Raw genomic sequence first — 21,067 nt, 5'->3', positions numbered from 1 at the left:
TTTGAATTTTGAAAATACTGCTCTGTTGATTTTCCAGCTTCCGGTGCTGCTCTTGGGCAGTTCAGTGTCATTCTGATTCCTGACCCTTTTATAAGGGACTTTTTTTTTTTTTTTTTTTTCCTGTCTGGAGGCTTTTAGGATAGTCTCTGTAAAAGGAGCATTAGTCTTTGCAGTGATTCCTTTCTCTGTGGTTTAAGTTAGAAATCCTTTCTCTCGTTGTTTTAACCAACATAAATCCTTGCCCTTAGTCACTCTAAAGTTAAAGAAAACCTAAGGGACAACTTAATAAAACTTTTCAAGTACATGTGGTACAGGACAAGTATGCAGAGGATGATACCTGTATGTTTAGAAAATGAAAGAAAAACTTACAAACTCCAACAACATAGGTTAGACCATCATTTCACAAACTATTCCATCAGATGGTAAACTCCTCAAACGTTGTATGCCGTACCCTCCCCTCTCTTTTGTATATTCTCATGGATTATTAGCATATAATTCTAAGAAGTCCTGCAATAGACCCATTTAAACTGGCTTCACCTAGCATTTCCTAAGTTTATTTGCCCACCAGAATTTTTTTCTTTTTAATTATTTTAAAAGGAACATCATTAACATATGTATAACACAGTTGGGGAAATGCCAGATAAGACATAGACTTTCCTGGCTACAGAAGAGCAACTTAGCATTGGAATGAGTAACCCAGAGAGGCTGTGGACTCTCCTTTTGCAGAAGCCTTTAAAACAGGACATCTGTTTTAGGCGTAATCCTGTTTGAACAATGGGACTTTGCTGCTGTTTCTTCCTTTTCCTGTCCCCTAGTGGTAGCGTTGGGGAGCTTTTAGCCTACCTTTTACATGATTCTAGTACTCTGGTTACCCTGGTGACAAAAGTTACCACGACTACCAATAATTACATTTATGGAGAACTTACTGTCTGGCCCTATGCTGCATGCTTTACATGTATTATTTAACTGAATCTTCACAACAATTCTGTGAGGTCGGCAGTATGCTTATTTACAGATGGGGATAATTAGGGATAAAGAGATCACAAAATTGACAAGAAAGAGGTCAGGATTCAAACCCAGGGCTTCTAACTCGCTACTAGCTCTCCATCTTCAGTTGTTAATGTTCAGAACAGCAACCTGCAATGAACAAACAAACAAATACATACATCTGTATTTATTATGTAAAGACTTGGGCAGATACGATGCTCACTTTATGAGACTGTTCCCTAAACCTTTTGATGAATTCGGAATTTATTACTTTTGTTAGAAACAAATTCTACTACCAGTTTCTTTATTCTAATTTGTCAACCAGTAAATGGCTCCTTGCATGAGACATTTTTTCCTTCATAAATTTGATGTCATTCCTGTGTGTTAGTTAAGACCAAAAAGTCTGGATCTGTGAAAATTGGTATAGGTTAAAAAGTCCCCTTTTCAACGTATTTACACATGGTAACAACTTCGTAATGCAGTGTGGAGGATGCGAGGGGTAGGAGACAGAGAACCTGGACTCTCGTGGACTTGGCCTCTAGCCCTGAGCTCCTGAGCACATCGCTTTGCCTGGTTTTCTTCAACTGCCAGATGAGGAGCTTAGATTATCTCCAAAACGCCCTTTCTGCTCTGACATTTCAGAGTGCTTTTTGTCTCTGGATATCGGCTCTTGTAACGGGAGAGGAATTAGGAAATTCACAGCTCAGTTTACACTGCAAAGTGATTTGAATAGATCAATAAGGAGGGGCTGGATGAATAATATTTATGAGTACCATGACCTTGAACTGAAACAAATGAGAAGAGATTGAAAAAAATCGGGTGATTATGTATCTTTCTAAGGTCACTTCCAACAAGGCTACTAAGTTTTAGACATGTAGGAAAGGCTCTTTCCTGCACCCACTCTTGTTCAGCTTAACATGTTTCTCCAGTGAAGCTTCCATTTGAGAATTACTCACCCTTCATAGTGCATCCCCAGCCCCCTGTACCTGGCACATCATAGGTGTTCAGCGAAGGTTCGTCTAAATTAATTGTTATTTAATATAGAACTAGAAGATCAGGAAGAGATTTGTTTTTCTAATCAGTATTAAGCTTAGAAAGTCACGTGTGCGGGCTGTGGAGCTTTAGGCCATCTGGGTTCATAACCCAGCTGTACTCCTTAGTAGCTGGGTGGTCTTAGGCAAGTTATTTCCATAACTGTGCCTCAGTTTCCTCTTCTCTAAGGGGATTTATAAGTGTACCTACCTCATAGGGCCATTGTGAGCATTCAGTGAGACAGTCCAAGCATTGTATTTGGTATAATACTTAGCAGAGATTTAGGGTTCTATTAATATTAGCTAATGTCATTATTAAGGAGGCACAGCATTTCTCCAGACATTCTAGTAGAAGTTTTTCTTTTCTTTTCATAAGGGACAACGTAGAACCCCAAAGGTAAACTGTATAGTTCTAGTGCTTGATTTTTATCGTTTAACATCTTTTCTGACCCACATCCATACTCCCGAATAATGATGCCTCTCAGGTGAGAGAAGTTGCTGTGTTTTTGCTGATACGTCTTTTTGTTTGAACTACATTATACTTCGGCGTGTTGTGAAGTCTGCTCATTGAGTATCGTAGAGTTTAAAGCCAAGGTGAAGTTCTGAGATAAATGGCACACGTCTATGTCCTTCCCCGCAGTGTCTGCCTCAAGACTCCCGCCTGCTTGAAACACACCAAAGGCTGTGAAATTAATGATGTGCCTGACGCAATGCACTCCTGTCACCCAGCTGGAAAGTTAAGACACTGTTACTTATCCCTGAGAAGGACTGTTGTCCATGCAAGCACTTTGTTCATTTGTTCTTTCATGAGTAATTGCGTGGAGTAACGAAAAACACCTACTCAACTTACAGCTTGGCAGAAACAGTAGCTTATGTTTTCTGGAGACAAAATTAGAAGCAGGCTCCCTGGACCCCATCTTTAAGTCAAAATAAAATGTCTAGGGAACCACTGTGCCTCCCAGTAACCATGGCCCCCGTGGAGTAATATTGTTTAGGTCAAGATGTCCCAGAGTAAGAGGACAGGGAGAAGGGAAAGAGGGGAAGGAAAGTGTGTACTGGGATAATTTGTTTTCATAGAGATGAAGAGGCAAACTGTTTTTCGTTCTTACTTTGTCCTTTCTATGTAGAAAAAAAGTTTACAGTACCCTAATCTTCCTCCTGCAATTATCAGAAGAGAAAAACTTGAGTATACGTTGTTGAGAGGAGGAGTTACAGCTTAAGCTGTATTTTATTTATGATATTGAAGATTACATCTTTTCTGGGGAGCTTAAGTCTTAGCAAAACTAAACCACTGAGAAAGTATCTTTATTTTTTCCATTTTCACAGAAAAATGAATACTTGTTCTGTCCTTCCCTATAAAATATGATCATTCAGTTGGCAAGCATTTAGTAAACAACAACTATGCATAAGGTCTAAAAGGAAAACAGAATAATAAGACACTGTCCTTTGCTCCAGAACTGGAAATCTAACAGCGGAGATATTTATCCAAATAATTATAGCAGAGTGAAAGAGAGGTACTCAGTGCTGTGGGAACACGGAGAATGGAGAGTGTTTTTAAGTTGGAGAATTCGTGGAAGGTTTCATGCAGAAAGTGGCATTTGGACCAGTGTGGGATTCCCCACTACCATGGGAAAGGCAGACGGGAATTGTGACGGGTGGTGATGAGGGACAGGAGGAGGAGAGCAGCTTCAGGAAGCAGCGTGAACGGAGATGAGCAACTAGACAGTGCAGAGTGTCTGCCCTGGGCACACAGTGTGATGCGCCCAAGCACAGGACTGATGAGAATGGGGGTGAGGTCTGGGATCCCGAGTGGAAAATGACACTGAAAAAGCAAGTCAGACTGTCAGGGAGGGCCTTGAATGCCACACAAAGACTTTTTAATTTATGATGTAGGTCAGTGCTTCCCCTGCTTTTCCACCCAAAATTGCCCTTAGTAGAAGAGGACAACAAAATCAGCGTTCTCGGGGGAGGAGGGGAGGGATGGAATAGGCAGAGCACGGCCGGTGTTTAGAGCAGTGAAACCATCCTGTGTGACACTGTGATGGTGGATACTTGACATTATGCATTTGTCAAAACCATAGAATGAACAGCACAAAGAATGGATTCTACTGTAAGCTGTGGGTTTTAGTTAATCATAATGTATCACTATTGGTTCATCAGTTTTGTCAACAAGCATACCACACTAATGCAAGTGTTAATAATAGGGGAAATGCACGTTAATAATAGGGGAAGCTGTGTGTTTCAGGGTTTGTGGGGGAGGGAGAAAGGGAAAAGGGTATATGAGAACTTTGTAGTTTCTGCTCAATTTTTAAGTAAACCTAAAGCTGCTTTTTAAAATAGTCTATTCTTTTTTAAAAATAGCGTTCTTTTAGCCATGAAATGGACTACAAGTATCAAGTTTTTTTAGGAGTTTCATAGTATATCTTTAAAATCACGTGAATTTTTTGCTCTGTTTATTTACACATAAATAACTATTTTATCTTTAAAATTTTCCCTGAAACTTTTCAATAAAATAAATGACCCCTAGGGATATGATTCCTGTGTTGAGAAGCCTGACATTGGTTGGCAGGCAGTCACTGAAGTCATATGTTAAAAGTGAAACAAAAATAAACCAGTAAAATGATGAGCAAACAATTTTTCTTGCAACCCAGGCGTTTTCTGCATCCTTATTTTCATTTCCCAGTGTTCATACAGAAGCATATACACTAACTTTAACTCAGCCAACCTTTACTTTGTCTACAGAAGAACTTTGCAATAGGCATGATGAGACATAGTTGATGAACCCACTTTTGTGGATATTGCAGTTGAGACAAGAGAGGTGTATTGTGATAGGACAGTAATATATACTAAGAAAAATGGATAGAGAAATAGAAAATAAGCATGCTGAGGAGATGGGCAAAGTAAATGGAGTGACGTGGGTTAGGTAGGTTTAGATGAAATTTGGAACAAAAGATACTGTTCAATGGCTGCCCCTGTCATTAGGAGCACACACTTTTTTCTGGATGTCATTGAGACCCCGTATGACCTTTAAGCTATCACCAGAGTAGTGTTTGTACTGTAAGACAGATAACTTCAAGTTGTTTGGGTACTTATTCATGTAGATATTCAGACATGTGAACCCAAACCGTGCCTGATGCGTCCTCTTGGAACCACTGAAGCACATTCACAGCACTAGTCTCCTTATTTGTGTTTTCAAGGCGCTTTGTTTTTCTTATGAAGACCACAGCTGGAATCTTTAACCTCTTGCAAGAGTCAGCCTTTGAGAGCTACATTCTTTAGCTCTCTGCTTGCTGGGAAAAAACAAGAGGCCCATTCCCAGATACCCTTAGGAAAGTCATCCTGCTCTGATGAGAACAGGGCTGTTTGTAAGACATTGATATGAGTATGCCGTACAGGTGACACTATTAGAGGGTCCTCAACTGTGATGTCCAGGTAAGGGGTGACTTCCCTCCATTAGTTCAACAGCCTGGACGGCACTAAGATGGTGGCTATGTTCTCTTCTCTCCTCATGATCACCTAGGTGACATCACTTGACCCAAGACTCTTTCTGTTCCCTTTCTGTGGATCTTTACAAGATGGCACTGTCCTCCAGGACTAATATCATAGCTGTTCTTTTCTCCATTTCAGAAATTACCATGGTTGACACAGAGATGCCGTTTTGGCCCACCAACTTTGGGATCAGCTCCGTGGATCTTTCTGTGATGGACGACCACTCCCACTCCTTTGACATCAAGCCCTTCACCACCGTTGATTTCTCCAGCATTTCCGCTCCACACTATGAAGACATTCCGTTCCCAAGAGCTGACCCAATGGTTGCGGATTATAAATATGACCTGAAACTCCAAGAGTACCAAAGTATGAGGTTTATTTCACTTTTCAGACTACTGAGACTAGAATTGGACTAATCTCTCATTCACACTGGGATAAATGCTCCAGAGACTAAAGCCTATAGTGAAGCCGTTTACCATTCATTTATTCACCCATTTATCCATGAAATAGTGGGCATTTATAATTGACCAAAAGGGAAGGTAGTGTGCGAACACCCCAGATCATCTTTCTCTGCACACACCCCCCCCTTCCTTCCTGCCTGTCTTCTTTCTTTCTTTTCTTCTTTCCTTCTCAGGGACATTTTCCAGCATGATTACCTTGCCAGGTGCATCTCAGGCTAAGAGTCCATCCCCCCCCCAAACTTTGAATTCTTTTTTCCACTTGTAAGTAGATAAGGAACATTTTGTTACTTTTTATAACTTATCTCTAAATCACTATTGCATCTTTCCTAATTCTGCAGTTTGAACAGCTTACAGTGAAACCTATTTTTCAGCACAAATTTAAATGTTGACATTGTAGACTGTTGATAAATCTCCGTGCCATTAACGCAATTCACATCAAGCCATCAGACTCAAGAAAAACTAAAACTGCACTTTTCAAGATTAAATTTCTATGATGCTCTTTCCTTGATTTTTATCTCTTTGCTGATATGCTGTTTTTCCAGAGCCACCACCATGTAACTGCAGCCATTACTTGACAATAAGTAAGAACTTCCTGTAGTTCTAGTTTATTTTTTTTTTAAGATAAATGATATACTTGGTTATATTTATATGTGTGGCTTTCGGTTGGAGCCTAATATGAAAATTTAACAGGCCTGATCCTGACCAGCGGAAAGATAGTGCTTGCTTTCCATAGGGCCTCTCTCTATCAGAGATCATTTTACAAACCATCTTTTCTGACTCAACATTGATGGGAACCTGGTCTCTTACTTTTCATGTACCTTCAAGCTGGGCTTACCATTACCTTTCCATGGCAATGTTCCTTCTGTTTCCTTTGCAAGAGTGGTTTTAAAACACTTCTAAAATGCAACATTTAAATTAAAATGTAAAATTTAATATTGTCACGAATGCCAAATACAGCACATTATGTAGCAAAATAACCTTAATGATCTCAAATACCATATGTTGCCTGTTAGAGCTTTAGTATTACGAGGTATTGCAGGGTCATAGAACCACAAAGTTAAAAGTTAACCACAAAGTTAACCCCATTTTTTTTCACAGGTGGGGCTCAGAGGCGTTGCAACTTGCCTGTGATTACAAAGCCTACTTTTTCCTGTGTATTTTTCATGTTCCATAGTGCATCTAACTTAAATAATAAAATAATGGCAGTAAGGTGTACTATAGTGACTTGCCCTGTTGCTTCTTGAGCATTGTTTTTCATGTGATAATTACCTGCTCATGTTTTTCTATACACAGGTGCAATCAAAGTGGAGCCTGCATCCCCACCTTACTATTCTGAAAAGACTCAGCTGTACAATAAGCCTCACGAAGAGCCTTCCAACTCCCTCATGGCAATTGAATGCCGTGTCTGTGGGGATAAAGCTTCAGGGTTCCACTATGGAGTTCATGCTTGTGAAGGATGCAAGGTAAAAAAAAATTTTTTCTTTTTTGAAATAATTTGCTGAAAATGTACCTATTATTTCATTTCCTGTTGCAAACAGATGGCAAAGAACTGAGATAACATTGTCAAGCTTTTAAATATTTTTGGTAAAACCCATTCTTCAAATGATATAATACTTGAAAACCTAAGAAAATTGTTAAAAGCAAGGCTACTTTGCCTCACTTCCCTTTTTCCAAATTGGTCCTGTGCAGCACCATCTAATTCGAACCTTGCATTCTGCAGATTTAAAAAAAAAAAAAAAAGTCACTTGTTCAAGGTATCATGGACAGACAGTGATGAGCTGACCCAGACTGGTACCCGATTTCCTGAATATTCTATTATTATTTTTCACTATACCATGGAATATTCTGTGTATGTAAGACCCGATAGATAGATAGATAGATAGGTAGGTAGGTAGGTAGGTAGGTAGGTAGGTAGGTAGATAGATAGATAGATAGATAGATAGATAGATAGATAGATAGATAGAGAATCTTCATTTGAGCCTTAGAACAGTCCTATAAAGTCAAGCTTATTTATGGCCAGTTTACAGGTGTAGAAATCATGAATCAGTGAGACTTGCCCATGGTCATCCATCAGTAAGTGGCAGAGCCAGGACCAGAACATATATCTTATGACTCCTAAACCAGTGCTCTGTGCTTTCTTATTCCAGCATCAGTTTGAGCTATGTGTTATGAGCAGGCAAAGCAATGTAACTATTTTGGAAAGGAGGTACTCTTTCTCCTCACCTCTTTTCTTTGTGAAAAAGGGTATTTTGGAAAGTTCATTTAGTAATATTCTGCCCAATTATTAAGAAAGTGTTAATCTACTCATATTTTATTTTATTTTTATTTTTTTAATTTATTTAATTAATTAATTTATTTATCTGGCTGCGTTGTGTCTTTGTTTCTGTGCGCGGGCTTTCTTTAGTTGTGGCGAGCGGGGGCTGCTCTTCGTTGCATTGCGCGGGCTTCTCATTGCGGTGGCTTCTCTTGTTGTGGAGCACAGGGCTCTAGGTGTGCGGGCTTCAGTAGTTGTGGCACGCAGACTCAGTAATTGTGGCTCACAGGCTCTAGAGCGCAGGCTCCATAGTTGTGGCGCACGGGCTTAGCTGCTCCGCGGCATGTGGGATCTTCCTGGACCAGGGCTCGAACCTGTGTCCTCTGCATTGGCAGGCGGATTCTTAACCACTGAGCCACCAGGGAAGTCCCTCTACTCATATTTTAAAATGTAGTTAGTCTTTTAAAAGAATTAATTCTAATAGGCTCCATGAATAAAATAGTAATCGAATGGCACTTATTATATACTCCAGGGCTCAGAATAAATTGTTCATAAATACTAACCTTATAAAATAATGCTGCTTATAAAAGGTAAGATCAGATTCAATCCTCAGTTGGGCTTTTTTGTTCAGAATAAAGATATATGACAGCAGTTAGGTAGGTGTTAGAATATCTGGGTTCCTACCTGGACCATGGGCCAAAAAAGGAAGTTAATATTTATTGAATTTCTACTATGCGCCAGATATTGTGCAAGGTGCTTTTGCATATTATCATTTTTAAACCATATTCTGCCTAAGTTTTCACATGTATAAAATGATGGTGTTGAATTAGGTGATCTCTAAAACCTCTTCAGTCCAATAGTTTATTACTCCAAAGGCAACTTAATAAAGTGAAAGAGACAAGCTAGTGGTCACCTGGCCACTTGCCCAAGGTCCCTAACCAATCACATGAGCACTTCAGCCCTCAGACACCTTGTGTGTAAAACAACTCGGTTAGATTAGCTCCCCAAGGGCTTCTTATTCATCTCTAAGTTCTAAAATTCCAAAATGACTCCTTGAAATACTACTGGCAAGAGATGGCTTTCGTTTAAAACACGAAAACCCATTCATTCTGTGATTGAAACCAAACTAAAATATCTGTGATCTTATATGAAATCATTATGTTCCCAAGGAGTAGTAAGAACATGTCATTTTATTGAGTTAGATTTATATAATTTTGAGTAAATTGTGGCTAAATTCTGAGAAATACCCAAAGAAATCTTTCACTTTTGGTCACCTTGGTAATTTATGCTGATAAATAAAAGTATGGTTGGTTAAGTTTCCACAATAAATTATTATTTTTATGGGCTGGTAAAACACTTAGAAAACTAGAAAGCTTAAGCAAATAGTTTCACTGTGATTCTATTCATCATAATTTGAGGAGAGGTTTTTTTTTTCTGAAATTTTTTTTTTAATTTTTGAATTTTATTTAATTTATTTTTTTACACAGCAGGTTCTTATTAGTCATCAATTTTATACACATCAGTGTATACATGTCAATACCAATCGCCCAATTCATCACACCACCACCACCAACCCCCCGCAGCTTTCCCCCCTTGGTGTCCATATGTTTGTTCTATACATCTGTGTCTCAACTTCTGCCCTGCAAACTGGTTCATCTGTACCATTTTTCTAGGTTCCACATACATGCATTAATATATGATATTTGTTTTTCCCTTTCTGACTTACTTCACTCTGTAGGACAGTCTCTAGATCCATCCACGTCTCAACAAATGACCCAATTTCGTTCCTTTTTATGGCTGAGTAACATTCCATTGTATATATGTACCACAACCTCTTTATCTATTCGTCTGTCGATGGGCATTTAGGTTGCTTCCATGTCCTGGCTATTGTAAATAGTGCTGCAATGAACATTGGGGTGCATGTGTCTTTGTGAATTATGGTTTTCTCTGGGTATATGCCCAGTAGTGGGATGGCTGGGTCATATGGTAATTCTATTTTTAGTTTTTAAGGAACCTCCATACTGTTCTCCATAGTGGCTATATCAATTTACATTCCCACCAACAGTGCAAGAGGGTTCCCTTTTCTCCACACCCTCTCCAGCATTTGCTGTTTGTAGATTTTCTGATGATGCCCATTCTAACTGGTGTGAGGTGATACTTCATTGTAGTTGTGATTTGCATTTCTCTAATAATTAGTGATGTTGAGCAGCTTTTCATGTGCTTCTTGGCCATCTGTATGTCTTCTTTGGAGAAATGTCTATTTAGGTCTTCTGCCCATTTTTGGATTGGGTTGTTTGTTTCTTTAATATTGAGCTGCATGAGCTGTTTATATATTTTGGAGATTAATCCTTTGTCCGTTGATTCGTTTGCAAATATTTTCTCCCATTCTGAGGGTTGTCTTTTCGTCTTGTTTATGGTTTCCTTTGCTGTGCAAAAGCTTTGAAGTTTCATTAGGTCCCATTTGTTTATTTTTGTTTTCATTTCCACTACTCTAGGAGGTGGATCAAAAAAGATCTTGCTGTGATTGATGTCAAAGAGTGTTCTTCCTATGTTTTCCTCTAAGAGTTTTATAGTGTCCGGTCTTACATTTAGGTCTCGAATCCATTTTGAGTTTCTTTTTGTGTATGGTGTTAGGGAGTGTTCTAATTTCATGCTTTTACATGTAGCTGTCCAGTTTTCCCAGCACCACTTATTGAAGAGACTGTCTTTTCTCCATTGTATATCTTTGCCTCCTTTGTCATAGATTAGTCGACCGTAGGTGCATGAGTTTATCTCTGGGCTTTCTATCTTGTTTCATTGATCTGTGTTTCTGTTTTTGTGCCAGTACCATATTGTCTTGATTACTGTAGCTTTGTAGTATAGTCTGAAGTCAGGGAGTCTGATTCCTCCAGCTCCGTTTTTTTCCCTCAAGACTGCTTTGGCTATTCGGGGTCTTTTGTGTCTCCATACAAATTTTAAGATGATTTGTTCTAGTTCCGTAAAAATTGCCCTTGGTAATTTGATAGGGATTGCATTGAATCTGTAGATTGCTTTGGGTAGTATAGTCATGTTCACAATATTGATCCTTCCAATCCAAGAACATGGTATATCTCTCCATCTGTTGGTATCATCTTTAATTTCGTTCATCAGTGTCTTATAGTTTTCTGCATATAGGTCTTTTGTCTCCCTAGGTAGGTTTATTCCTAGGTATTTTATTCTTTTTGTTGCAATGGTATAAGGGAGTGTTTCCTTAATTTCTGTTTCAGATTTTTCATCATTAGTGTATAGGAATGCAAGAGATTTCTGTGCATTAATTTTGTATCCTGCAACTTTACCAGATTCATTGATTAGCCCTAGTAGTTTTCTGGTGGCATTTTTAGGATTCTCTACGTATAGTATCATGTCATCTGCAAACAGTGACAGTTTTACTTCTTCTTTTCCAATTTGGATTCCTTTTATTTCTTTTTCTTCTCTGATTGCCGTGGCTAGGACTTCCAAAACTATGTTGAATAATAGTGGTGAGAGTGGACATCCTTGTCTTGTTCCTGATCTTAGAGGAAATGCTTTCAGTTTTTCACCTTTGAGAATGACGTTTGCTGTGGGTTTGTTGTATATGGCCTTTATTATGTTGAGGTAGGTTCCCTCTATGCCCACTTTCTGTAGAGTTTTTATCATAAATGGGTGTTGAATTTTGTCAAAAGCTTTTTCTGCATCTATTGAGATGATCATATGGTTTTTCTTCTTCAATTTGTTAATATGGTGTATCACATTGATTGATTTGCGTATATTGAAGAATCCTTGCATCCCTGGGATAAATCCCACTTGATCATGGTGTATGATCCTTTTACTGTGTTGTTGGATTCTGTTTGCTAGTATTTTGTTGAGGATTTTTGCATTTATATTCATCAGTGATATTGGTCTGTAATTTTCTTTTTTTGTAGTATCTTTGTCTGATTTTGGTATTAGGGTGATGGTGGCCTCATAGAATGAGTTTGGGAGTGTTCCTTCCTCTGCAATTTTTTGGAAGAGTTTGAGAAGGATGGGTGTTAGCTCTTCTCTAAATGTTTGGTAGAATTCACCTGTGAAGCCATCTGGTCCTGGACTTTTGTTTGTTGGAAGATTCTTAATCACAGTTTCAATTTCATTACTTGTGATTGGTCTGTTTATATTTTCTATTTCTTCCCGGTTCAGTCTTGGAAGGTTATACCTTTCTAAGGATTTGTCCATTTATTCCAGGTTGTCCATTTTATTGGCATAGAGTTGCTTGTAGTAGTCTCTTAGGATGCTTTGTATTTCTGCACAGTCTGTTGTAACTTCTCCTTTTTCATTTCTAATTTTATTGATTTGAGTCCTCTCCCTCTTTTTCTTGATGAGTTTGGCTAATGGTTATCAATTTTGTTTATCTTCTCAAAGAACCAGCTTTTAGTTTTATTGATCTTTGCTATTGTTTTCTTTGTTTCTATTTCATTTATTTCTGCTCTGATGTTTATGGTTTCTTCCCTTCTGCTAACTTTGGGTTTTGTTTGTTCTTCTTTCTCTAGTTCCTTCAGGTGTAAGGTTAGATTGTTTATTTGAGATTTTTCTTGTTTCTTGAGGTAGGCTTGTAGAGCTATAAACTTCCCTCTTAGAACTGCTTTTGCTGCATCCCATAGGTTTTGGATCGTCGTGTTTTCATTGTCATTTGTCTCTAGGTATTTTTTTTCATTTCCTCTTTGATTTCTTCAGTGATCTCTTGGTTATTTAGTAACGTATTGTTTAGCCTCCATGTGTTTGTGTTTTTTATGTTTTTTTCCCTGTAATTCATTTCTAATCTCATAGCGTGGTCAGAAAAGATGCTTGATATGATTTCAATTTTCTTAAATTTACTGAGGCTTGATTTGTGACCCAAGATGTGATCTATCCTGGAGAATGTTCCGTGCACACTTGAGAAGTGTAATCTGCTGTTTTTGGATGGAATGTCCTATCAATATCAATTAAATCTATCTGGTCTGTTGTGTCATTTAAAGCTTCTGTTTCCTTATTTATTTTCATTTTGGATGATCTGTCCATTGGTGTAAGTGAGGTGTTAAAGTCCCCCACTATGATTGTGTTCCTGTCGATTTCCTCTTTTATAGCTGTTAGCAGTTGCCTTCTGTATTGAGGTGCTCCTATGTTGGGTGCATATATATTTATAATTGTTATATCTTCTTCTTGGATTGATCCCTTGGTCATTATGTAGTGTCCTTCTTTGTCTCCTGTAACATTCTTTATTTTCAAGTCTATTTTATCTGATATGAGTATTGCTACTCCAGCTTTCTTTTGATTTCCATTTGCATGGAATACCTTTTTCCATCCCCTCACTATCAGTCTGTATGTGTCCCTAGGTCTGAAGTGGGTCTCTTATAGACAGCATATAGATGGGTCTTGTTTTTGTATCCATTCAGCAAGCCTGTGTCTTTTGGTTGGAGCATTTAATCCATTCACGGTTAAGGTAATTATTGATATGTATGTTCCTATGACCATTTTCTTAATTGTTTTGGGTTTGTTTTTGTAGGTCCTTTTCTTCTCTTGTGTTTCCCACTTAGGGAAGTTCCTTTAGTATTTGTCGTAGAGCTGGTTTGGTGGTGCTGAATTCTCTTAGCTTTTGCTTGTCTGTAAAGCTTTTGATTTCTCCCATCGAATCTGAATGAGATCCTTGCCGGGTAGAGTAATCTTGGTTGTAGGTTCTTTCCTTTCATCACTTTAAGTATATCATGCCACTCCCTTCTGGCTTGTAGCGTTTCTGCTGAGAAATCAGCTGTTAACCTTATGGGAGTTCCCTTGTATGTTATTTGTCGTTTTTCCCTTGCTGCTTTCAATAATTTTTCTTTGTCTTTAATTTTTACCAATTTGATTACTATGTGTCTCGGCGTGTTTCTCCTTGGGTTTATCCTGTATGGGACTCTCTGCGCTTCCTGGACTTGGGTGGCTATTTCCTTTCCCATGTTAGGGAAGTTTTCGACTATAATCTCTTCAAATATTTTCTCTGGTCCTTTCTCTCTCTCTTCTCCTTCTGGGACCCCTATAATGCGAATGTTGTTGCATTTAATGTTGTCCCAGAGGTCTCTTAGGCTATCTTCATTTCTTTTCATTCTTTTTTCTTTATTCTGTTCCGCAGCAGTGAATTCCACCATTCTGTCTTCCAGGTCACTTATCCGTTCTTCTGCCTCAGTTATTCTGCTATTGATTCCTTCTAGTGTAGTTTTCATTTCAGTTATTGTATTGTTCATCTCTTTGTTTGTTCTTTAATTCTTCTAGGTCTTTGTTAAACATTTCTTGCATCTTCTCGATCTTTGCCTCCATTCTTTTTCCGAGGTCCTGGATCATCTTCACTATCATTATTCTGAATTCTTTTTCTGGAAGGTTGCCTATCTCCACTTCATTTAGTTGTTTTTCTGGGGTTTTATCTTGTACCTTCATCTGGTACATAGCCCTCTGCCTTTTCATCTTGTCTATCTTTCTGTGAATGTGGTTTTTGTTCCACAAGCTGCAGGATTGTAGTTCTTCTTGCTTCTGCCTGTAGAGAGTTTTAACATTTCTGAGAACAGCTAAAAATTGAAAGACAAATATTGTAAGTAGCTATGTTCTGAGGGCATAAAAACTTAGAAGATAAAAGAAAGCAAAGAAGCAAAGTAGCAAAAAGAAAACAGGGAGAAGAAAACCCAAGTGCCCTCGAGTTACAAACAGAAATGTTCTAAGGCAAAAATGGAGAATAAACACTTAAAACTAGGGGAATCTAGGGGAGTCCTTCACCTACCAGAGATAAACAAATAAAGAAAAGCAGTAGAAAAAAATTAACAGTATTGTATAGTAACCTGCAGTAACTTGGAAACCATTCAAAATATAGATTACAGACTTCCTAGACTAAAATGCAAGGAAGGTTATGCTATCCTTGGAAGGGAAAATAGACATCTGGTCATTTTAAAGTTAAGAACAAGAAAAATGTTAGAGGAATAATGTAATTTGGCTTCTCCAAGTATAAGTCATCAGTTCTCAAATTGTGGTCTGGGAATGGGGTCCCTAAGACCCTTTCAAGACACCCATGAGGTTGACGCTATTTTCATAATTATAATAAGTTGTTATTTGCCTTTTTCATTCTCAGGAGTGTAAGTGGAGTGTTCCAGAAACTGCATGACATGGAATGTTAGCATAGTTCTGATGCCTGATGGAATGTGGCCTGTGTGTTCTTGTACATAGTAATTTCTCAGGTTTTATTTCTATTCTGATCAATGCTAATAGGTATAGCCCACATAAACAAAAGCTCTTTGGAAACCTCAGCAATTTGCAAGAGTAAAGGAGTATGGAGACCAAAAAGTTTGAGAACCACTGTTACAAGGAATGAGGCTGAAGACATACTGACTCATTCTTTGCTACTATGGAGTTAAACAGAATTGCTGCCACACTCTGAATGCAGCTAAATTAGACCAGTGGCTGTCAGTAATCAAAGACATCACCTTAGGTCATCAACAGTACTCAGTGAAAATGAAATTAACACATGTGTAAGACTCACCTGTATGTGTTTTCTGAAAGGTGCTTTGGCAATTTAACATTTGTCATTTCAGTAGAATGTGGGATATACCCATAATTAAAATACAGTTGACCACAAACCTGCAAACTAATTTATAGATTGCAAAAAATAGTTATAATCCTTAAGATAACTGTCAGTAGGTCTTCTTAAACAACTTTACAATGCCAGTGGAACAGGTTTATGTTGGTGATCCTTGCCAAAATTCAGATAGGAATAAAAAGATTGGGTTTGGATTACAGGGAAACAGTGATGGAGTATTTGGTTATTAACATTACAGATTTAGGTAATGTATAACCTGTAGCTACTGAAAGACTAACAAACTCTACAGCTTGCTAAGCTGGCATTTATTGCTTACAAATTGGACACTTATTTTTTTCTCTAGTAGGTTTTCATCATATTTTTGTGTCTTTAGTGAAAGATCATTTTAGAACCATAGACTTAGCTAAAGGCATAAGGAAGCACAATCTACCATACAATACAGTGTAATCTGTTTTTGTATTTCTATGTATTTTTCGTATTCCTACCTCAGAAAGAGTTTTTAGTATATTCCCATGTGCCAGTGGCAGCTCGTTGATTCAGCCTCTATGGGCCATACCATTTTATGATAAAGCTGAATGCAGGGCGTTTAATCTCATTGTAAACTTAACAATACCACTCTTAGGTCTCATTGCACCTGAAGTTTTGTTACTTGTAAAGCAATGAAGGAGAGGTTGGAGAAATTTTTTTTAAAGCAGAAAAAAAAAAAAAAACCCAAAAAAATGGGCATTACGTTCTCACAAGCAAATATGAAGACTTTATAATAAAAATGTACACAAAACAATTTTCTGAAATGCTGACTGATGCATCTCCATCACACCAGTTCACAGACTTCATGATAATCAGAACTGTGAGCTGTTGAAATTGCACATCATTTTATGGACGCTGACCCAATAAAAAAGAGTGTTGTTAGAGAGTGTTTCTTTATTGGCAATATGAAGAAACTTTTGAGAAGCCTGCTTCGTTCTTCAAGTCAAGAAATAATTTTACAGAAGAAACACTGAGAGCCTTGTATCTTCCTCTCTAGATTTCTTGAAAGAGTCAAATTGTAAGAAAACGGTTGGTTATCATGAACTTAGTCTTAAAAGAAAAGTAAAAGTAAGTTCCAAGCTTGTGCTGGAGTCTGTATATATTTAGTTCAAGATTTTAGGTGCATAGTCAGTACGTAAATGATATACAGAATGATTATCCTTCAACATTGGAATCATTACAAAAAGAATGTGATACACTTTGAAAGACATCATAGGATTCAAAACAAAAAATCACATTATAAGGGTTAAGCTTAAAAAACATAATTCTCGTATTAAAAAGCCTTCCTCTCCAACCATGCCAAATAAGTGAGTACTCTGGGGCCTGTCAGCTAGCCAAGCAGCATTTTCAACCACTAATATTAGGTTTTAACAGTGAACATCAGAGAAGCAGTCAAGGATATCATAAAATATATATGGTCACAATAGCAAAAATCAAAACAAAATTTCTCACCAATATTTATCAGTGACAACAGTTCTGTACTTTAGCCTTGTGTGAATCATTGGGGGGAAAATGGCTTTTAAATATTTAAAACTTCTTAGAACCCTTTGAGAATTAAAGAGGCTTAACTTCCCAGCATACCGTACACAGGACATACTGTTTGAGATATTAGTGATCTCACAAGAGGTAGGGAAAACTCTCCAAAACATTAATAGCAAAACAAACAAAGAAACAAATCCTAAGTCTTGAGATGTAGCTGCAGGCATACTTGGAGGGGCAGGGCAGAGTTTCCTCATGATAGATGCCCACAGGAATACTGAGGTGCAGCATTGCCCCACAGGTAGATGCCTATGTCAGTATTCTGAGCCGTCAGTGAGGAGAAGCTGAGTCTGGGGCTTCTGAGTTGAGCCACAATTCTCAAGAGAGTCTGAAATAGTCATAAGCCAGTGGCACTCCTGGCTTTCAACAGAAGGATCTTTAAATTCTCTTTGGAGGAAAGAATTCCCAATTTAGACCCTGTAGGATTCTCACAGTTTAAGGTCAAGAAATGAGTTCAAAATAAAATGTCAGCAAGCACATAAGTAGGCAATCAACTTGATGACATTCACCAGAAGTAAACAAATAAACAAAAAAACAGACTTAGACCTCTCCACCCCTACCCAAGGAAAGCAGATATTGGAATTGCCTGATACAGAATGTACAACAGCTGTGTATGAATTGTTCAAAGATAGAGGGCAGAATCATAGCAATGAATGAGCAATAATAGACTATCTGACCAACAGCTTTGAAAACAGGTGAAACTTCTAAAAGTGAAAAATACAATCATTGAAATAAAAATTCAATGCAAGGGTTAATTAGCATACTAGAAACAGGAGAAGAAAGGATTACTTAACTGAAAGATATATGCAAAGAAATTACTAAGAATGAGACCAACAATGTCTTAAAGAATATGTCCTACCCAGAATCTGCTAGAATTTGAAACCTCTTTTAGTTCTTTAAGTATTCACAGGATCTTTGAATATTAAAAATATGTCTTCTTTAGTGATGAATAGTAGAGTAATGTACAGAACTCTTCTTACTGATGAACTTTGGTGAGAAGAGTTTGCTTTTACTTACTTTTGCCATTGTAATTATATATTTTTTGTCATCTTATTTGGCTCTTCTGATGTTTACCTTCGTGATCAACATTAATGAGTAATTAATGGTAAGAAGATGAAAAATATAAAAGAGAAGTTGGGAAATATTGAAGGATTGAAAAGAAATTCTAACACTTAACTAATTGGAGTACGAGAGCTGATGAACAAGTGAAACCATGATGCAGAAACCATGTGCAAGAAGATAAATGAAAGAAATCCATGGCTAGACACACTGCAGTAAAACTGCAGAATGTGAAAAACAAAGAGAATATATAAATGCAACCAAAGTCAATTGACAACAGACATCTCAACAGAAACAATGAAAGCACAGGGACAATGGAATTCAGAGTGTTAAGAGGAAAAACTGAGTGCCCTGTGATCTTTCAAGAATGAGAGCAAAATGAAAAGCTTTACAAGTTAAAAAAAAAAAAAAAGACTGAAATAGTAAACTTCAAGGATAGTAAGTCATAGAGAGGGGAATATATTTGCAATACCTGTATATAGTATGATACTACTTAATAAAGCCCCCAAACTAGGATACCTAAGCCATGTATTATTTAGTTTTATAGATTGTGTGATAAAACTATATTTTCTTAAAGGTCAAGGAAATGATAAACTCAAAATTGGGGATAATGATTATATTTTCAAGAGGCCACAGAGGCAGGAGTTGGATAAGGGAAGAACTCATATGTGCATGCAAGTGGCTGGTTATGATTTTAAATCTTGGGTTGAACAATGGGCTCATGTGTGATAAGTACCTTATGTTTTATAGTTACATGTATTTCCTGCATGTTTGTAATTATTACGTTTAATAAGATAGCAACAAAAACTGAAAGGAAAAGAGTGTGCCAGTGGCCTTGTAATATCTCAGTCATGGTTTAGAATCACAAAATATCAGAGATGGCCTAGAAAGGAAGTTAAATGACACACACATTTACTCAACAGATTTTAGTGTAGCACTGTTGTTGGAGTTTGGGTTACATCTAGGGGCATAAGAGACCATCCCTTCTCCCAGGGAGCTCACAATTTTAGTTGGACAGTAGGGGAGGAGCAGAAAATAAACATAAATATAATAAGTAAATTATATGGTATGTTAGGAAGTCATAAAGCCTATTGGGAAAAAAGAAGAACGGAGTAAAGGAGAACAAGAACTGCCAAGGAGGCCACAGTATGAAGTAAGGTAGATAAGCCTCACTGAGAAGTCGAGGTGTTAGCACAACTTGAAGGCAGTGAGGGAAACAGGCAATTGTGTATTTAGAGCAAGAGCTTTCCTCATGAGAGAAAGAAGTTGAGAGTGACTTCAAGGATGGAGTTGTATCAGCTGAGATGGAGAGAGCTGCAGTGAAATAAGCTTGCAGGGTATGATTAGGACTTCACAGTTGGACCTGCTGGGTTAGAGATGGTGTCAGATTTCCAAGTAAAGATGTCAATTAAGCAGCTGAACATGCTTGTCTAGAGTTCAAGGTAGAAATCTGGAGAAAGTCAAAATGCATGTCAGTGGTAGAGTCAGTCCTAATTCAGTGCTTTTTGTATCAAGCAGGGCCAGATAAATTTGAAAGAATTAAGAAATGAGTTTCATGAAGATGAGCACAATAGAAATGAGTAGGAATATTCTGAACAACAACAAAAAAAAATGGAGTAAGAAAATGTTTCTCATTAGAATTTTTTTTCAGGTCTTTCAAAAATATGTAAATGTAGCAGAGTTCAATCAGCCTCAAATGGACATATTTGCTATTTTGAGATAGCTGTCAATTTTCTGAGGATTTATGTATTACTTCGCATGTTATTTTCTGTTATCTCTTCTTGTTTGTAGGCTACAGCGTTTATGGAGCACTCTTTCAAATGCATAAATAAATGAAACCAATTCTGTAGGAAATTATGCAACATAGAGAATTCCAGAAAATTATCCACATGTGGATTTTTATTGGCCCTGCTCATGTTTTAGAATGAAATGACTATAACTTTGCCAAACTGCTTAGCACAATTATAAGGCTGGGGCATGCTGTTGGAATGATTTACAGAGAGACTGAACTGATTACATGGTGTTTTATTTGCATTACATTAAATCCAGAGCACTTCTTAGAGCTTGCTGAAATCCAGATGTAGAGCCAAGATGCATTCAATGACATCAGTGGGTTGTGGTCACTGTCTAAGAGCTAAAAAAAGGATACTGGAGATCCTCTGGTTCTTTATATTATAGCAGAGAAAACTGAAAGAGATTAAGTGATTTATCTAAAGTCACCAGTGACAGAACGTGTCAAGAACCTACCTTAGCCTCTGATACCCAGGCTAGTGTACCTTTAGCCATTGTCCCAAACATTCAAAATTTGCTTCCTTTTTTTCCATATCCCTTTGCAGGGTTTCTTCCGGAGGACAATCAGATTGAAGCTTATTTATGATAGGTGTGATCTTAACTGTCGGATCCACAAAAAAAGTAGGAATAAATGTCAGTACTGTCGGTTTCAGAAATGCCTTGCTGTGGGGATGTCTCATAATGGTAAGTGAACCCTTAGTGCCACATACTTTATTATTCTCATTATGGCTGCCAGATCAGTAGACATGAGGGCCGTTGCTGAAAACGTGTACAGTTTTTCCACAGATTGCCAGATTTCAGAATACTAAATGCTGATAAAACGTTTCTCAATTAGGTCAGAATTTTTCAGCTTTAAATGTGAATC

The 21,067-nt window shown here is 37.7% G+C and overlaps 1 protein-coding gene across 1 annotated transcript in view; it reads left to right on the top strand.

Annotated features, from left to right (window-relative positions):
- The window catches only part of PPARG (peroxisome proliferator activated receptor gamma), a 126,536-nt gene that overhangs the window by 72,692 nt on the left and 32,777 nt on the right, over positions 1–21,067 (top strand). Inside the window, exons 3-5 of the mRNA XM_068557219.1 lie at positions 5,646–5,873; positions 7,262–7,431; positions 20,748–20,886. Of these exons, the coding sequence (XP_068413320.1) occupies positions 5,654–5,873; positions 7,262–7,431; positions 20,748–20,886 (529 nt within the window). The 5' untranslated portion in view covers positions 5,646–5,653. The remainder of the gene's footprint in view (positions 1–5,645; positions 5,874–7,261; positions 7,432–20,747; positions 20,887–21,067) is intronic.

This window comes from Eschrichtius robustus, chromosome 12 (assembly GCF_028021215.1).
Source record: "Eschrichtius robustus isolate mEscRob2 chromosome 12, mEscRob2.pri, whole genome shotgun sequence".
Classification (NCBI taxonomy): domain Eukaryota; kingdom Metazoa; phylum Chordata; class Mammalia; order Artiodactyla; family Eschrichtiidae; genus Eschrichtius; species Eschrichtius robustus.
This window is presented reverse-complemented; position numbering and strand designations above follow the sequence as displayed.